The 19,402-nt window shown below is 40.3% G+C and overlaps 1 protein-coding gene and 1 pseudogene across 1 annotated transcript in view; both read left to right on the top strand.

Moving 5' to 3' along the window:
* Positions 1-16,611, top strand: part of LOC148161302 (flavin-containing monooxygenase 5-like) — a 29,522-nt gene extending 12,911 nt beyond the window's left edge. The window contains exons 2-8 of the mRNA XM_088020828.1: positions 1,020-1,208; positions 3,633-3,795; positions 4,597-4,739; positions 7,594-7,793; positions 11,285-11,637; positions 13,215-13,287; positions 15,173-16,611. Coding sequence (XP_087876954.1) covers positions 1,020-1,208; positions 3,633-3,795; positions 4,597-4,739; positions 7,594-7,793; positions 11,285-11,637; positions 13,215-13,287; positions 15,173-15,518 — 1,467 coding nt within the window. The 3' untranslated portion in view covers positions 15,519-16,611. The remainder of the gene's footprint in view (positions 1-1,019; positions 1,209-3,632; positions 3,796-4,596; positions 4,740-7,593; positions 7,794-11,284; positions 11,638-13,214; positions 13,288-15,172) is intronic.
* Positions 16,612-18,328: 1,717 nt separating this feature from the next.
* On the top strand, positions 18,329-18,890 carry LOC148161301 (ras-related protein Rap-1A pseudogene; annotated as a pseudogene).
* The last annotated feature ends 512 nt before the right edge of the window (positions 18,891-19,402 follow it).

Raw genomic sequence — 19,402 nt, 5'->3', positions numbered from 1 at the left:
AACATGTATTTCTTATAAGTCACAGTATCACAGGCACTTAGCTTATTTCTTTTCTATAAATAACGCTATCATTAACATCATTTAATGTAACTTTGTCTACTACGCTGAATATTTCTTAAAGAGCTAAGTAAGTTTCAAGGATTTTCATATACTTGCCACATTGCTCTCCAGAAAACATTCTACTAACTTCACTCTCTCCAGCATAAGTTCCCATTTCATAAGTTTCTGTTTGTGCTAACACCGAGTAATAGTCTTTTAAATGAGTAAAAAATATTGTATGGTGAGTACCATAACATCATAAAATTAAAAAAATAAAAAATAAATGAGTAAAAAATGAGGTCATAGGGGAACATATGCGGGACAGAATAGAAGTTAGTACAATGTTTCCTGGAGCGCAGTCTTGCCAGAGTACAACAACCCTTGAAACTCATCTAGGCTTTGAAATATATAAAATATTTATAAGACTATTATTCAGATGAGCAGTTCTCACTTGGGAGTCTCATGTCGTTGCAATTAGGTGACAACTGAAACTGTATATCTGCTGTGGTCTCTTTGTTCACATGTTTAGAACTTCAGCTGGGATAAACCAAATTTCTGGGGGCTGGCTACACATCTCTGTATCCCAGACATTCTCTTCACATGTCTGACTTGGGCTTACTCACAGAATGGTGACTTAAGGTAGTTGGACTTCTTACATATCTGCTGACTTCCACCAGATCAAGCTTTCTAAGAGACAGAGGGCAGAAACTGCAAGACTACTTAGGACTGACTTGGAAGTTACCCAGGTATCATGCCAACTGCCTGCTGTTGGTCTAAAGCAAGTCACAAAGACAACTCAGATTCAAAGGGAAGAGACTACACAAGGGCACAAATACTGGGAGACGTGGAGGGGTGTGTGTGTCTATATAACTTTTTTTAATTGGCATTTCTTTCAGAAAACTTTTTCAAATGTTTACTGACTGTTAATAAACCATGTAGTTAATTCTCAAGTTGCTATGAATGCTTCTTATTTAATGCAGGAAAATCCTGAAGAAGGAAGGGCCAGTATTTACAAATCAGTGATCATCAACACATCTAAGGAGATGATGTGCTTCAGTGACTATCCCATCCCAGATCATTATCCTAACTTCATGCCCAACTCCCAGGTCCTCAAGTATTTCCGGATGTATGCCAAAGAATTTGATCTTCTAAAGTATATTCGCTTTAAGGTAGGGAATTTTCTGGGTGTCTCTGTGTTTGAAGTTGTTTGTAAAATAAATGAAGAATGTGGCTTAATTTACCCGTGCCTATGTGTAAAGACTGGCTTAATATGCCCATGTATCTATCCTATCCAGAAAAAGACCATTCTTTTGTCTTCTCTGTGCCTGTCTCTGTCCATGGAAAGGTCCTTTTTCTATATATTTTGGCTGCAGATCCTAGAAGCCACCTGCCAGAATGTTTTCATTCCTTCACTTTATGCTATTTGATTGCAATAAAACAAATGAGGGCAAGTGTTTTCCTGGTTACGGAGGGGAACTGACGGGTATGGAAACTTCTGGGTCCACCACAGCTTATCTGCTGCTGCTTAGCCCTTTTATACTTTCTGAAGTACTTGCCAGTGCATTTTTTTTAATTTAAATTCAATCAGCCAACATATCCTTAGTCTCAGGTGTAGTGTTCAACAATTTATCCGTTGCGTGTAACACCCATTGCTCATCAGATCACACCAATGCATTATTTTTATGTGATCACAAACAACCTAGTGAAGCAGTTATTGGGAAGTTATTGAGGAAGCCAAGAAATTAACTCTGGTGTAGAGGGAAGAACACTAATTGGGGAACAAAAACTTGAGTTCTACTCTTTGCTCTACCACTAATCAACTTGTGGCTTCAGACAAGTAAGTTCCTCAACTTTGACGTCTCTTGTTCTCTTGTTTGTAAAAATTTTCTTGTTGGTAAAACAGGCTGATTATATCAGATCAGTTCAATGGTTCCTTCCTGTTGTTAAGTCTTCCTTGATTTTTCTATCATCCTTTTTTTCAAAGATTTTATTTTATTTATTCATGAGAGACAGAGAGAGAGGGAGAAGCAGGCTCCCCATGGAACAGGGAGCCCGATGCAGGACTTGTTCCCAGGACCCCAGGATCACAACCTGAGCCAAAGGCAGACGCTTAACCGACTGAGCCACCTAGGAGCCCGATTTTTCTATCATCTTTAACCATGGCCATAGAAGAACACATATTTCTGACAGCTGGCAAAAAGCCTAAATATTCTACATTCCTTTTTCCCCTTGTGATGAGAACTATTCGGATCTACTCTCTTAACAACTTCCAAATATGCCATACAGCAGTATTGTCAATAGTCGTCACGTTGTACATTATTATATCCGCAGTGCTTATTTATCTTATAACTGGAATTTTGTACCTCTTGACCATCTGCATCCAATTCCCCACTCCCACCTCCCTTCTGCCTTCTGATCGTTCTGCTAAATCATCACTTTCTCTATTTAACAAGGATAATAAACTGGTAATATCCAGTGACAACTTCCAAAGTAAGTCTTTTATAGTTCAGTGACTTCCCTTGTTGTTAAACACATTTAACAAGTTTGTTGCCATACTAATCGGTGGAGACACAAAGACCGAAAGAAGCCAATGATTTCATAGCCTAGTTAAGAAGATATAAGAATGAAGAAAAAAATTTCTATAAATTTAATGAAAGTAAAGAGTTACAGGGTAATAAATGCCTTAGAGATTTATATATTGTTAGCTCAGAGGAAGGGTGCGTAACCCATCAGGGCATGAGACAATAGGCACCAGGGAAGTTTTTTTAGAGGAGATAATATGTAAGCTAAATGTTGAAAGGTAAGTAGGAATCTGCCAAATGAAGAAATAAAAGATGACCCATGCAGAGGCACAAGCCTGTGTTAGAGCAGGAACCTTAAAGAGAAGAACTCTAAATAGCGCAGGATGGCTAGGTTCTACCGATACGGTATCTCTAGGAGTCCACCAAGACATTGCGGTCAGAGACCCTAGAACCACATAGGAATACACTCTTAATGTTTCCTTAGGCTGGATAGAAAAACCCATTTTTTAAACCTAAAAATTATACCACTGACTATCCCATCTTGCAGCCTCTTTCTTTATAATCACTTGTAAAATTGGCATTTATGGGAGCCAAAGAGAGGATCATTGACTCAGTCACGAGTTTAAGCCTAGACAGTGAGAACAGGACTTGGGATAAAAAGATACCAGAGGGTCCCAGGATGTCTGGGGGTCAGGAGAGGAGTAGGCATTTAGTGCATGGAGTGCCTTAGAAGCACAGGAGAAACCTACGTTCTGTTCACGCGTCTCATGACATCTTAGGGCATGGTCTAAGAGAACGAGTAATTTGCACTTTTCTAGAAGCAGAGGAGAGTGCAACATTAACCTGCCAACTATTTTATTTAGCCTGTCTCATGGGAGTTTTCTCACTCTGACCATAGCCCCGGACAAAGAAGTTCTTATGTGTGGAATATGAAAATCAAATATCGCTGCATGAGCTCTATTATGTGATATTAGCCCTTTGTGTAACACTCTGCAAGGAGAGTCATGTCAGGGAAGATGTCCACTGTATTGGCTGTGGTTAGTCTCCTGGAGCTATCACTTTTCTTTTCAGACCACTGTGTGCAGTGTGAAGAAGCGGCCTGATTTCTCCACTTCAGGCCAATGGGAGGTAGTCACAGAATCTGAAGGGGAAAAGGAGGTACATGTCTTTGATGGAGTCATGGTTTGCACTGGCCATCACACCAATGCTCACTTACCCTTGGAAAGCTTTCCTGGTGAGTAGCCTACAAGGAAGGAAACCCTTGAGCCATGCCTGTGAGCTGATCTCTGAGGAAATGGGAGGATTGTGGCCTGAGTGATTCCTACCTAAGGATGAGAAGAAGTTTATCCTAATTCTGCATGTTTCCCTGAAAGATGTTGGGGCAACTTTGATTACTGCCATTTGGGAGGTAACAATAACATTAATTTTGGAGACTAGAGAAGAATAAGAGGGCTCTATCTTTGGTTTCCCAACAACCTTAGTTTTTCTAAGGAGCAAAAGAAAGAACATGGAGTTGATCCGTATTAGGTTGAATAAAGACTTTTTCAGCAATCAAGGAAACAAACAAATACTGAGCTTCTAAGGAGGAAATGAAAACTCAAGGAATTCATTTATAGATTTTGACCTGGATTTTCATTTTGAAAAAAGCAACACAAAAAAAAGCACTCTAGTATACTCTAGAGTATATGAAACCATATGTACTCCAATTGAAAGGGGAGTAGGTATTTAAATATGAAAAGACAAAAGAGAAAGGAGGTTTTCTGCAGCAGTTTGGATTTGGGAGTCTACAAGTCCAAAATACAAGCAGATCCTGAGTTAAGCAGACTATCCGTGGTAAGGAAGTCACAAGGTTCTGCTCTGAGACTGTGAGAAAAGAAAATAGGCAAAAATATTCAGAAAGGCAAGCATGCAGCTGAGTAAAGGGAGAACAGATGGAGGTGTGTGCTTAAACTCTACCCACTGCCAGCAAAGTGAATGCTTTGGCAAATGATAGCAGATAAGCCTCATCCGATAATTCTTTTCCCTTCTCTTGCAGGAATTGAGAAGTTCAAAGGACAGTACTTCCATAGCCGAGACTATAAGAATCCAGATATTTTCACTGGAAAGAGAGTCATTATAATTGGCATTGGGAATTCTGGAGGGGATCTGGCTGTGGAAATTTCCCACACAGCCAAGCAGGTTTGAATCAGTAAATTATTTACTTTGCTTCATCAAGGAAGCAGTATGTAGACCCAACATGGAGTATGAATGCCTCTGCACATAGCCCATCCGTGCCAATGGCAAACACAGGGCTTGGCTCCGTTGCCTCAGTTGGCAACATTATGACGATGATATGATGGAGCCAGTGTTCCCTGTTAGATTCCCATCATTCCTGTTGACCTCACACTAAAGAATCCCAATTATCTCAATCAGCTGTCTCTTCTGAGTATGCCTCTGACTTTGAAGACCAAGCAGTTGCCCGGGGAGCTTGGTCAAATGCAGCATTCAGAGTATGGCTCCTGTTTAGGCTAGCGGAAAATGCCACACTCTCATATGAAGGAAAGCACACTGGTTCAGCGGAAGGCTTTGCACTCAGAGGATGGTGGGGGAATTTTCCTCTTCACTCCCCAAATGGAAAATAGAAACAGTCTAATCTTTCCGAAGACAACGTGGATATTGGTATGAAAAGCATCCATGCTGTAGCATGTGCAAGGAGTTCACCCCAGCCTTTGCATACAGTTAGGTATCAGAATGACATTCACTCTAAAGCAATTTCTGTGTCCTAGAGTTTTTTGTTTTGTTTTGTTTTTTGGGTTCCAGATTTGCACTCCAGTGTTAAAAAAAAAAAAAAAAAGACCTGGGCTGTTTTGGTTTTTGTAGCACAGATTTTGTGCTGGAAAGAAAATGACTTCATTATAAACTCCTAGAAAAAGACATGTCATTTTATATCTTGTTATTCATGTCTGTATTGAATAACTTTGTTGGCAATAGGTAAGTGTCTGGCATTTTCCAGTAACTTTAATTAAGCTGTGTTTAGCAGCTTAATTAAACATTTAACAAATATGTTTCATCTTTTTAAAATAGAAGTTTAATGTCACGACTTTGTTAAGTGACCTTTACCCAGAAAATCCATTCAGTAACACTTCTCAGTATTATCCCCATCTATTGCCACAAAAGTAATTTCATATGTTGCCCTATAAATTAGTTCAACAAGCTTGATCAGGAAATAGGTATATAAACAAAAAAAGGTAAAAATTTTTATAGGTGTTATGATGAAAGAGTGTGTAAAGTATATGATGGGGACCCAAAGCATGAGTCTTCTTTAGTATCACTGGCTTATCACATGGTCAGTTATAAGGGAGCTGGGCCTTCCATACACTGAGGAACTGCAGATTGCCAAAGGAAACATCCAGAGTGGATGGAGATAAGGTGGCTGTGTCTGAGAAGGCCTGGGGACAACACACTGTACAACCATGTCTGCACGGCAGGGCTGACACCAGCACACCCATTCTGTGAAGAGAAAACACCCATTTCTTATAAAACAACGTTACTTACATTTTTTTCATATAAATCCAGGCTTGTAAATACGGTGTTTGCTTAAAACAAGGTATACATGGAAAACTGAAATGAGAAGTATGATGAAAGCCATTAAGCATTTATTGAATGTTTACTATATGCCCCACCCTTTGCAGGTGGTGCACTATTCTCACAACAGCCTTGGGATGTATTATTTTCACTACTTCATACACAGGGAATCTGTTAATTGAGACGCTGAGCATTTACTCACATACTTATATAACAAAAGTGATACAGACTTGCACACAAAGCTGTGTGATTCCTAAGACCGTGCATGCTCTTCCAACTGTGCTTAATCATCAGACTGTGTAAGGTTACCATCAGTGAGAATGTAGGAGTGAAGTACATTATTATCCCTCTGTAGCCTGGTCACCTTTTTATATGAGAGTTTATAGACAAAAGACCATGGAGCGGGTACTTATTATGTACCTTACAATTCTGGAAACTATCTCCAGAGAGTTTTGTAGAGAAAGTGATACTTTCACCAGGTAATTGAATGTCAAAACTTTATCAGCTCTGAACACGGACCGTAGCGAGCAGAGAACACCTAAAGACTGACCAGCTTCCTGTTGTTCTACTAGTGATCTGCAGTTTTTCCATTAAATAATCAATGAAACACTTCTTCAAGGACAGGCTTTGGGGTCATCAGACCTGGGTTGGAAATTCAACTCTACCACTTAATAACTGTATGATTTCAGGCAAGCTATTCATTTTCTCCATGCCTCTCATCCGTAAAATGGGGATAATAATACCCACTTCAAGAGGCTGTTGTATTGATTAAGTAAGAATATAGATTAAAGGACCTGGCACAGTGAGTTACAGGTCACAATTCTCAATAAATAGAAGCAATGATGATGTGTTGGGGAGACTGAAAGATATCTATGCTGTACCTCCCAGCCTGGAGGAAAAGGTTTTGCAGAGACAGAAGTGTAAAAAATTTAGTATCAGTAGAAATGATAAATAACAGGGGTTTTTGGTAATAATGCAAATAATGTCAAAGGCAAAAGAGACTGAGGATTATAGATTAAATGGTGTCCAATTGCTTTCAGTTCTACTGCTCCCCGATTTTAAAAGAGTTGGGCAGGTTAAGTGCTAGAGAAGTTCAAAGCAGGGAGAAAAATTATCAGGCAGAATGGTCAGTGGCGTCTTATGGAGGAAGGCACACTTATCTGGATCTTAACAATAAATAGGCTTTGGAGAATTAAGAAAATAAGTGGCTTTTCAAGGAGGCATAATGACATTAAACAGAAATGCAGTGGTGACTGAGAGAAAGACACGTTCTTGGTCAGTGAGTGTACTAATTTCATTGTATTCTTAGTGTTTAAAAAGGTAAATTGCAGGAAATAAAAAAAAAATTGCGCAGGGACTAAAAAGACCGACAAATGAGTTTGAACTTAGTCTTGAAGAGAGTGGGGTGCTATTAAAGGATTATGAGCAGAGAATGAGAAATGCAAACAACTTTTCCCCCATGCCCCAGGTTTTCCTCAGCACCAGGAGAGGGTCTTGGATCCTGAATCGTGTATCCGACTATGGATATCCTTTTGATGTGTTATTCTCTTCTCGATATAAACGTTTTCTTTCGAAGATTTGTGGTCAGTCATTAGTAAACAGTTTTTTGGAGAAAAAGATGAACCAAAGGTTTGACCACGAGATGTTTGGCCTAAAGCCTAAACACAGGTATGTTACCACGATGGGAGTGGGGCAGTGATGCCCAAGGCGCAGGAATAAGGACTGTTCACACAGGCTAACCACAGAGCTACTTCTACCCATACATTAAGAAAATCCACCGATCTGAGATCAGATTTCTACCTTGCGCCTTATAGAAGTCCAAGATCTACTGTAATCTGTAATCTTCAGCCTATGATTCTCCTTGGCATTAACCATTTGATCATTTCCTCAGATATAAGTTCTTTTTACACACTACCCAGTAACAACCAAATGGTAGCAGATGGCAGTGTATAATATAATTCACTCATTCATCCCACAAACACTGAGCACCAGTTATGAGCCAAGCATTATGCTGCGCATGAGAATACAGAGACTAAAGACCTAATAGTAATACTAGTACAAATAATAACACCTTACTTTTCTGAGGACTTATTATAAGACAAGCACGTTGCTAAATGAGTTCCATGTATGATCTCATTTAATGCTCACAACAACCCTATAGGTTAGAAGTATTTTTTTAACCTCTATTTTGCAGATATAAAAACTGACACCTAGAGAAACTAATTCGTCTGAGGTCACACAAGAAATAAATGTCAGACTCGAGAAATGGATCTTACCTTAAGTACTCTAAGGAGAAGACAGGCAAGAGAGCATGATAAATGCATGGAGTGTTCTGGGGGTACGAACTATGGGAGACCTCACACAGTCAAGGAGACAGACTGTGAAAGCATTTCTAGAGGCTGATTTTAAATGCTTTTTTCCAACTCTTCATTTTTTTTAAACGTTCAGATTTACTTACTCCAAAATAGTAAGTACAATGAGTACCCATGTACCTTTCACTTAGATTCACCTATCAACAGTTTGCTACATTTGCCTTCTCTCTCTCCCTCTCTCTGAAAATAGATAAATCCCCACATATACACCATCCATCCATCCATAAATGCATACGTACATATTTTTCCTAAACCATTTGAGAGTAAGTCACAGTCACTAAGACACTTTGCCCTACATTCTAGGCATTCTCCCACATAAACGTAACAGAGTGCCCACACAGGAAATTCAGCATTGATAAAATAGTTTTATACATACAATCTAATATATCACATATTCAAATTTTCTAAATGTTCCCCAAAATATTATTTACAGCTCTCTTATTTTTAAATCTAGAATCCTTTCAGGAATTACCCAATTGCATTTAATTGTCAGGTCTCTTTAGTCTCTCTTCATCCGAAATAATTTACCATTTTTTGACATAGGCTTTTTTGAAAGAATTGAGCCAACTGTTTTATAGAAAATCTCTAAATTTGGACTCACATACTTGTCCTACCTTTATTATAATCTGGTTAAGCATTTTGGCAGAAATACTCATAGGTTATGTTGTATCTTCTTGGTGGATGACACCAGCATCCACATCATATTAATTTCTCCCGTATTAATGAGGTTAAATTTGATCACTTGGATAAGGTGGCACCTACCAGGTTTCTCCTCTGTAAAGATGTTTTCCCTTTGATCAGTGGGGTGATACTTTGAGACTGTGTTCTTTCACTCATTAATTTCACCCAGTTATGGAAACCGTAGCATCCATAACTTTGGTGGTTATAAAATTAATTGAGGCTTTATGGAATAATAGGAGCTAGCCAAGTAAGGAGGGAAAGGAAGTTGCATTCTAATTCTAACTACAAGGTCTTAGAATAGTGAAAAATACATTTTGCTCTGCGACTTGCATGTCGTCTGGTTTGGCCAGACTGTAATAAAATGGCAAAGGTGAAAGAGTGATTGAGCACATCTCCAGGCTCACCAGACAGGTATATTAAAACCTCTGTGGGGCGCCTGCGTGGCTCAGTCGTTAAGCGTCTGCCTTCGGCTCAGGTCATGATCCCCAGATCCTGGGATCGCGCCCCGCATCGGGCTCCCTGCTCGGCGGGAAGCCCGCTTCTCCCTCTCCCACTCCGTCTGCTTGTGTTCTCTCTCTCGCTCTGTTTCTCTCTGTCAAATAAATACATAAAACATTTAGAAAAAGAGGAAAAAAAAAAACCTGTGTATACTCTGCTAACTGAAACATTTGGAATCAAGAGTCTAGAGGCATTGAAAGATTTCAAGCAAGTGAGTGACCTAATAATAAATACATTTTGGAACAACCACTCCAAAAATGATGTAGGAGATAGACTGAAGGGGGATGGAGCAGGAGGCCCTACAGACAATTGTAATGGTCTAGGTAAGATAGAAAACAGAAAACACTACTCTGGAGATACTAAGTGGAGAAAGGGAAAAGCCTGTGTGACCAGACAGAACACTTAAGTTTTGTGGCTTAGGCAACTATGTAGATGGTGGTACTGTTTGTGAAAAGCAGTAAGCTCAGAGAGAAAGATGAAATCATGAGGTCAGAATAAGAACAGAAACTGTACCTAAACTCTAAAGGTTAGAGTCAAAGCGTAACTAAATGCAACAGACCAGTAACAGTAATGCCATGTTCCTGAGGCTTGGCCATCTCTGTCTGAACATGATGTGCTGAGAATTCTCAGAGCCTATTAACGCAAGGGCCCAGCGATCCAGACTGATTTTTAGAAAGGTCCAAGACACTAGAAACCCTAATTTTTTTTGGGGGGGACAGTATTTATCCTATGCCTTCTCTACGAAAATAGTACTTAGGAGGCCCAGAGGCTCCCAAGGAATTCATGGAAAACCATTTTGACATACATTCTAAAATCCTAGTCTGTGTAATCTTGGGCAAGCCACTTCTGTAGGCCTCAATCTCCTCATCTCTAAACTTGGATAATGACACCTGTCCTGCCTCCTTCATTGGGTTTGTGTGAGACTCCAATAAGTGAATGTATAGAGAATCAATTTATAAGTATAAATCCCTATATACAGGTCATTTGAAAATGATGGTTTAATTCTAGCTCTTGGGCCTTTGAAACTAGAAATGAGACTCAATAGAATGCAGATAGTCCAGTTCTCCAGACCTACTGATCTGTGGATAGAATCTATGGGCCTGTGGCCTTATCATATCACTGAGGATATTACTACTATTCCTTGAGAAACCATATATACACTCTTCAAATAAGACCATTCTTCTTTTACTTCTCCAATGTCTTTCTTTTATTTTATTTTATTTTATTTATTAGAGAGAGAGAGAGAGCATAAGCAGGGGAGGAGCAGAGGGAGAAGCAGAACCCCCACTGGCAGGGAGCCCGATGCGGGGCTCATTCCCAGGACCCTGGGATCATGACCGGAGCCGAAGGCAGATGCTTAACCGCCTGAGCCACCCAGGCGCCCCCGTCTTCTCTTTCAATACCATCCAGGTCCCAACTTCTGCTCTGAGATCCTAATCTGTGCCAAGCTGGTATACGTTAGAGCTTTCCCAAATTTCATGGATAGACCAGAGAGAGACCATTACCATATTGTTTAACCACCTCCATCAAAGTAGAATTTTACTGACATGTTACCAATGCCCATTTTGTTTTCCGCGTTTCTCTTTCTTCTGGTCTCACTACTTACAGAGCTCTGAGTCAACCTCTAATGCTGAATGATGACCTGCCAAATCGTATAATATCTGGCTTGGTGAAGGTGAAAGGAAACGTGAAGGAATTCACAGAAACGGCTGCCATATTTGAAGATGGCTCCAGGGAGGACAACATGGATGCTGTCATCTTTGCCACAGGCTATACTTTCGCCTTCCCTTTTCTGGAAGATTCTGTCCAAGTAGTCAAAAACAAGATTTCCCTATATAAAAACATCTTCCCTCCAAACCTGGAAAAGCCAACTCTTGCAATCATAGGCTTGATCCAGCCCTCGGGTGCCGTTATGCCCATTTCAGAGATGCAAGGACGCTGGGTCACTCAAGTATTTAAAGGTAAGTGACCGTGCAAGTTAACTCCCTAACTACTTAGTGGTATGTTTAGTTATGTTCATGTTCTTGCTTTTAAATAGCTAAACAGTGTGTAGGACTGTAACAGTGCCTGGCATGAAATCAGTGCTCAAAAATTATTTTTCAGTGAACATAAGAGTAATAACTTAGAACTGTAGACATAATATTGGAATCTCCTGGGAAATTTTCCACAAATACGTATGCTTTGCCTGGTGGTGTTTCTTTGACAAATCTAAGTGGGGCAGGCATACGATCTCTGAGAAAATATTCCTCCATTGATGCCAATAGTAGAATCCACTCATCTAGATTTTAGACAACTGATACCTATTTGTGAAGCGAAACAATGTAATCTTTCATTATACGGAAAAGCAAATATAGAAATGGTGTGATTTGATTTCAGCCAAAAATTAAGACCTGGTTAAAGACTAGTCCAGAATGTGTAAGATTCAACCTCTCAAATTCCTCCTTTCCCCCCTTTTATATCCCCTCTTTCAGTTTTGGCTAGGAGAACATGAGAAAAAACTTTGGCGTTTGGGATAATAGGCTAAATATGAGTCAGGAGAATGATATAGCTTCTAAAAGGCTTAATCATCTCTAGCAGCATTAAAGAATTATAATGTCATAGAACTTACAGTTGCTCTTCTCTAAGAACTTAAATTGTTCTTGTTTAAACTGGTCAGCACATACCCAAAGACCTATTTCATTTTATTTTACTTTTCCCAAAGACCTATTTTAAAAGTGAAACTGGGGTGCATGAAAAGGAGAGAGAGAAGAATGGTTAAGGGATTTGAAAACGACATTGGAAATACAACTGAAGGAGCCAGAGGGGTTTACCTAGAGAATATAAGATTCAGGGGCAATATGAGCGTTCCCTTCAAAGGTTTGTAGAATGTCCCATGGCAGAAGGATCTGATTTGCTCAGTATCACTTCCAAGGGTTGAACCAGAACCAAGGAGTGAAACTTTGAGGGTTGCACAAAATCAGCTTAACATTAAAAACAAACACACCAACCTATTTTTTTTTTTGGTCAGCTATTGCCATAGCAAGACGGAATGGGCTGCCTCTGCAATTGTGAAGAATCCAAGCAGAATAGGAAAAAGCTTATCTTTATAGGACTTTAGGCATAAAATGGGATCAAGAATTGTTCCTTCTTTCTCTGTGGGATAAAGCCTATTTGTTACAAAGAGTACAAATGTGGGCGTGGTTCCCCCCACTCTGCCCTTTTACTTCTTTCTTTATTTTTCATATACTTTTGGGACCATTTATTATTTCCTCTTGTCCATTATTTAATTTCCCAACTAGGAAGATGATGTTAGGGAGGACGAAGGTATTGGTTAGAAGCCAGAATAGGAGAAGTATCTTCCAAAGACAAAGTAGACTAGAGTAAGTTACTGTTGTTAATGTCATATTGTGGTGATGATGGGGTAAGGTGAATTATAACCTCCTTGGGTACAGAAATTATCCTGTATTGCTTTTGAGTTCTGCATGGCATAGTGATTGTTAATAGATTGTTATTCCCAGTGAGGTAATTTTACACTTAAAATTTTGATTTTCCTCTTTAGGGCTAAAGACATTGCCCTCACAAAGTGAAATGAAGGCAGAAATAACTAAGGCTCAAGAGGAAATTGCTAAAAGGTAAGAAATTCTCCCAGGAGGTATGTGGTTAATTTTTCTACTTAGTTCTTTTTTTTTTTTTTTTTAAGATTTTATTTACTTTTTGACAGCGAGAGAGGGAACACAAGCAGGGGGAGCGGGAGAGGGAGAAGCAGGCTTCCCGCCCAGCAGGGAGCCCGATGCGGGGCTCCATCCCAGGACCCTGAGACCATGACCTGAGCCGAAGGCGGATGCCTTACGACTGAGCCACCCAGGTGCCCCAACTTAGTTCTTAATTAGAGTGATGTTATACTATATTTATTAATTTTTTTAAAGCTTTCTTTCTTTATATGAGAGAGAGTGAGCGAGCGAGCGAGCACGCAGCAGGGAGGGGCAAAGTGAGAGGGGGAGAGTCTCAAGCAGACTCCACCCTGCGGGTGGAACCCAACTCAGGGCTCAGTCTCATGACCCGGAGATCAGACCTGAGCCAAAACCAAGAGTCAGATGCTCAACCAACTGAGTCACCCAGGCGCCCTTATTGTATTATATTTAATCTTCCTTGTGTTATTTTAAGGATTTAGATAATATTTATTATTGCTTTTCTGGCAGTAAACTATCCTATTTCAACTTTCCTCCTGTCTTTCCTTTGACCCATTCTTGTCTAACTACCTTCTGACTGTGAGCAGTCTCCAGTAACCTCTATTGAGGGTCATCTATGTACACAAAGTGTTTTATGTGCACGAGTTTATTTAATCCTTGCAACAACCTACAAGGCTCGGGTGAATCCCTTTGGTGAAACCATGAATACTCAGCTCTTGCCTCCCTACTATAGGATAAATGCATGCCTCCAGACCCTTCAGCCAACATAATATCCATAAGGGGAAGCTCTCAAAATTCTTTCCTGTCTAGTCCCATTTCTATAAAATTAGTCCCATTTCAATAAATTCCAATTGGACCATCTGTTAGTTCCTCTAGAATTCCATCTCACCAATTCCACCTCAGATTTCTGTCATTTGTTCCTGTCCTCGTTTTTGGCTTCCTCAAGTTATCCCATCTAATCTCAATTAATTTGACTTGGCTTTCCTCTTCCTTTCTGTCCTACTGTTATTTTATTTTCCTGACAGGAAGTAAGAAGTTACCAGTTAGCTCTCTAAATCCCACTCCTCCCACAAGTATCTGTTACCACATTTTCCCCCTAAAAAGTTCTAGCTCTTCACATCTGTACTTAGTATTATCACTCCACCTGATTCTGTTTGGAGGGCCACTTCCTCTAGTGGGATGCGTCCTCCTCCCCCTCCTTTCAGTATTCCAAATTAGCACTGGCCCTGGGAAGGCGTGCTCTGTGGAGCCCACTACCACTGCCCTCATAAACAACTGAAGATCCCAAACTTGAGCATTTTTGTGGGGAGTTCTCTCATAACATCAGAGTCCTCTGTATCTGGATGTGCTCCATTTGTCTCTCTCTGTCCACCCTTGTTTTCCACAACGTGCCTCCTCTACTGTAGGTAGCACCCGTAGATATTCCATGCTCATATTCCATACTCATTCCTGCTTTGCTCCTTCATTCTACTGCTCGCCTGACTTGTAACACTTCGCTGTTTGCTATCAGATATCTCCTCCACATCCTTCCAGGACTAATTGCTCTATCTTAACTACCCTCTTCTAACATTTATATTTAGCAATCTAAAACTACACAATATACCCAAACTCTTATATTCTGTTCTGCTTCATGTGTATCTGTCTTCTATCCTCCAGTAGATTATATAAGGTCCTTAAGGTTGGAGGTAATGTCTTGTCTTTCTTCTCTGTTTTCTACAGCTCCCAGCCGAACAGGGAGCCAATAATAGGCACTGAGAAGCATTGATTGATTGATTGATTGATTGATTGAGTTGTTGATAGGCCATGGCTTTTGTCTTCTCTGCCTCAGGTACGTGGAGAGCCAACGCCATACCATTCAGGTAGACTACATAGATACCATGGAAGAGCTTGCTGATCTGGTGGGCGTCAGGCCCAATCTGCTGGCTCTGGCCTTCACTGACCCCAAATTGGCAGTACAGCTATTTTGGGGACCCTGCACTCCAATCCAGTATCGTCTTCAAGGCCCTGGAAAATGGGATGGAGCCCGAAAAGCTATCCTCACCACAGAAGATCGTATCAGGAAGCCAATGATGACTAGAGTGATTGAAAGCAGTAAATCCACGACTTCAGCAATAACAATGGCCAGGTTTATGCTGGCTGTTGTTTTCTTTGCTGTAATTATGACCTACTTTTAGCTGTCCCATTTGTCATTGCCCTCGTTTTCTTTGGAAAACCGGACCTACAGATGCCTGAAGAATCTGATGAGATTGAACCACTCTCAGCTTCACATTGCCCAGGAATCTACTTTCATTGCTTTTACCAAAGCATTAATCCTCTGTCCCCTTTTCCCTAGAGTGAGATGCTAGCTTTTCATTCATATATTGATTTCCCTCCCTTCCTTCTATGACCCATCACTTGCTCCTTTTAGTATCCCCTGAACTGTGAGCTCAGGTATTCTTTTAGCCATCTTTGTCTGTCCTTGGCGGACTTCTTGACATGTGGTATGTGCTTAATAAATGTTTGTTTTCATTTATCACATATTACGGTGGGGAGCGTAAGTCAATATCTGTATAAGAAATGGGTGACTCCGTGTAATTCTGTAGCTGATAAGATATGCTTTTCTATTAGAAGCGCAATCTTTTGTTTGTTTTTAATACTGTAACTAAATGTGTATCTCCTGACAGATAAGAGAAATAACGGTCTTGTATACATCTAAGATAAGATATATGAACACTCAACCATTTTATTTCACTAGCTACTCACTAGTATGTGTGATACCCGGTTCTTTCTACTCTTTTCCCGTAAGCAGCATGTCTTTTTTTTTCAATGAGAAAACTTTCTTCAGCTTTCTAGGCCCATGGGTCATTCTAATAATCTAGCATCTGCCAATAGGTTCAACTTGCTTGAAAACTTTGGGATTTCAAGTTAGCTGTCCTATCTTCCTTTGATCTCTTAGTTCCCATATAAGGATCCAATACGACTTTGTCTTAGATCCGTAGCTGCCAACTTTGGTAGTTGGCCTATGTATGTGATTTGATTTGTCATCCTTTACTCCTACTTTCTCCTCTCTACTCCCTCACACACACAGAGTCTAAGTAGTACTTATTCAAAGAGGTCATTATGTATTAATACAGGATTAAGGGGCGCCTGGGTGGCTCAGTCGTTAAGCGTCTGCCTTCAGCTCAGGTCATGGTCCCAGGGTCCTGGGATGGAGCCCCGTGTCAGGCTCCCTGCTCAGCGGGAAGCCTGCTTCTCCCTCTCCCATTCCCCCTGCTTGTGTTCCCTCTCTCGCTGTCTCTCTCTCTTGTCAAATAAATAAATAAATAAATACATACATACCTACATACATACAATCTTAAAAAAAAAAAAAAAACCGAACAGGATTGAGGGATGCCTGGGTGGCTCAGCTGGTTGAGCGTCCGAGTCTGGTCATGATCTCAGGGTTGTGAGATCCTGCAGCAGGCTCAGATGCTGGGTGTGAAGTCTGCTTAAGATTCTCCTTCTCCCTCTCTCATTCCCCCTTCCCCTCTCTAAAAAATAAATTATAAATAAATAAATAGGATTGATGTTAACTAAATAGAGGGACGTTCTGCTTATAACAGTTCTTTTAATGTCATGCAATGTAGTTCTGAAAAACAGAGCAAATGAAATGAAAAGCAGAGACTTCCATTTATGGCCTAGGACTGCCGTTGATTCCTTTTTCTCATTTGCAGAAGCTTTGTTCTGTTTTTGTCCCACAAAGTTAAGTAAGTGTTAACTGTTAGGCACACCGAATTTCATCAGGAATGATACTGCATGTACCAGCCCGTCTTATATTCATAAATAAACTGTTCTGCAATACATTTTGCATTGCTGCCTATTACTTAACAAAAGGATAAATGTGAACAAGGAACAACATTAGAAAGTATTATCTTTCCCAGGGTGAATACACATAGGAGAACCAGAAATGTGAGAGCTACAACGTCCTCCTCATCATTGAACTCTGTACACAGTTCCATGCCATTTGGCCTAATTTACCTGTGGAAATTCCTTTGGAGAATTAGAGAACTGAGAAATGGTATTACTTCTTAGGTCTTTTTCCTTCCCTAAAACTTGTGATACTGATGATTTATCATCTATAAAAATAGACCCAGTATCTTAAAATCTGCAGATTATTCTAGTTCAAAAGTAAATGAACCTTGCTTCTTTTTCATTTTCTTCTTTTAACATATAAATTTGCCTCTTTTAACGGGTAAGCTTATTGAGTGAACAATCCTTTGATAATACAGTATCAGTAAGTATCCCAGTGTCCTCTTTTAAGTAAAAAGTATGTCATTCTAAATTCATTGACTCTCTCATTTTACTTACACTATGCAAGGTTACCGAAAAAAGAAAAAAATCATTGGTTAACTTCTAAACCAAGCCAAAAGTGAGAAATGAACAGGAAACTGAACTAAAAACAACTCAAGATACAAAGCCCTAGTTGCTGATGATTGTGTACTAATCTTCATTAATTTAACATACCTTGCTTTTCTAATTATGTTGAAAGGTTGTATCACTTTCCCATTATATATCATTTCCCATTATATTACACACACACACACACACACACACACACACATTCTTGTTGTGCCAGAAACTAAGAAAGTGCTCAAAAAGCAAAGTGACAGGGGTATTTCAAAGGGATACAGAAGCCAACCGAAAGTGGTCGCAATGGCCAAGGGCAAAACAATCTGAGCAACAAAATAAATGACCTAATGTGATGTATCCTGGATAGGAACTGGAACATAAGAGGAAATTTAAGTAACAGTTAAATAGGTGGGTGAGTGTGTTCTGGGGGTGCGGCCGCTGCTGCCACCACCGTGCAGAACCAGAGCAGGAGCCACGGCTGTGGGGGGCGGGGAGGATAGAGTCCCAGAAGTGGGATAACTGGATCAGAGGGTGGTTATCCCGGATATAACAGTGTGCGTCTCACTGCACCTTCAGTAGCACTGAGCAGACCGTCAGTATTTAAACAGACCGCATGATGCATGAGTACAAGCTAGTGGCCCTTGGTTTATAGGACGCATGGGAGGTCTGCTCTGACAGTTCAGTTTGTTCCTGGAATTTTTGTTGAAAAATATGACCCAACGATAGAAGATTCCTACAGAAGGCAAGTTGAAGTAGATTGCCAAAAGTGAATGCTCGAAATCCTGGACCCAGCAGGACAGAGAAATTTACAGTGATGGGGGATTTGTATATGAAGACTGGCCAAGGATTTGCACAAGCATATTCTACTACAGCTCAGCCCACGTTTAATGACTTAGAGGACCATTTGATGGGTAAAGGGCACAGAAGATGTTTCAGTGATTTTGGCTGGCAATAAACGCGACCCGGAAGATGAGGGAATAGTTGGCAAAGAACAGGTCAGAATTTAGCATGACAATGGCGTGACTGTGCCTTTTGAGAATCTTCTGCAAAGTCAAAGATCAACATTAATGAGATATTTTATGACCTGGTCAAAACAGATAAATAGGAAAACACCAGTGGAAAAGAAGAAGCCTAAAAAGAAGTCGTGTCTGCTGCTTTGGACCTGCAGTAAGCAGTAATCCTGGGCCAGATTACAGGAATGAACTGGTGCCTAACTGGGAAGCGCCAGCATTCCAGACTTCAAAAATTAAATCTGAAGAGGCTTCTCCTGTTTTATACATTTTGTGAATAACTGAAATCTTCTATTGGTTTCCACAAATTCTCTGGAGAAAAAAAACAAATGCTCTCTGTATAGCTCTTGGAATATGAGACAACAGTATTTCTCCTTTGAAACTGCAGTTATAACAGATGTGAAAATAAATATACTTAACTCTAATATGATCATACAAAAGACACGGATGCATTTTAAATGCCGGATAGTGCTAGTATAATCAAATGATTCCATACTGACCTTTTTTCCTAAAGATTTATTTCTTTTAGGGAGGGAGGGAGGGAGGGAGGGAGAGAGAGAGAGAGAGAGAGCGCGCGCCCACTGAGCGGGGGGAGGGGCAGAGGGAGAGGGAAAGAGAGAATCCCCAGCCAACTCCATGCTGAGCGCAGAACCCTTCGCAGGGCTTGATCTCATCACCTC

The sequence above is a fragment of the Eumetopias jubatus genome, unplaced genomic scaffold, assembly GCF_037043125.1.
Source record: "Eumetopias jubatus isolate StellerSeaLion01/CBP00866 unplaced genomic scaffold, mEumJub1_p1.0 scaffold_254, whole genome shotgun sequence".
In the NCBI taxonomy this organism is placed as follows: Eukaryota; Metazoa; Chordata; class Mammalia; order Carnivora; family Otariidae; genus Eumetopias; species Eumetopias jubatus.
Note: the sequence above shows the minus strand (reverse complement) of the source record. Positions and strands in the feature narration are given on the sequence as shown.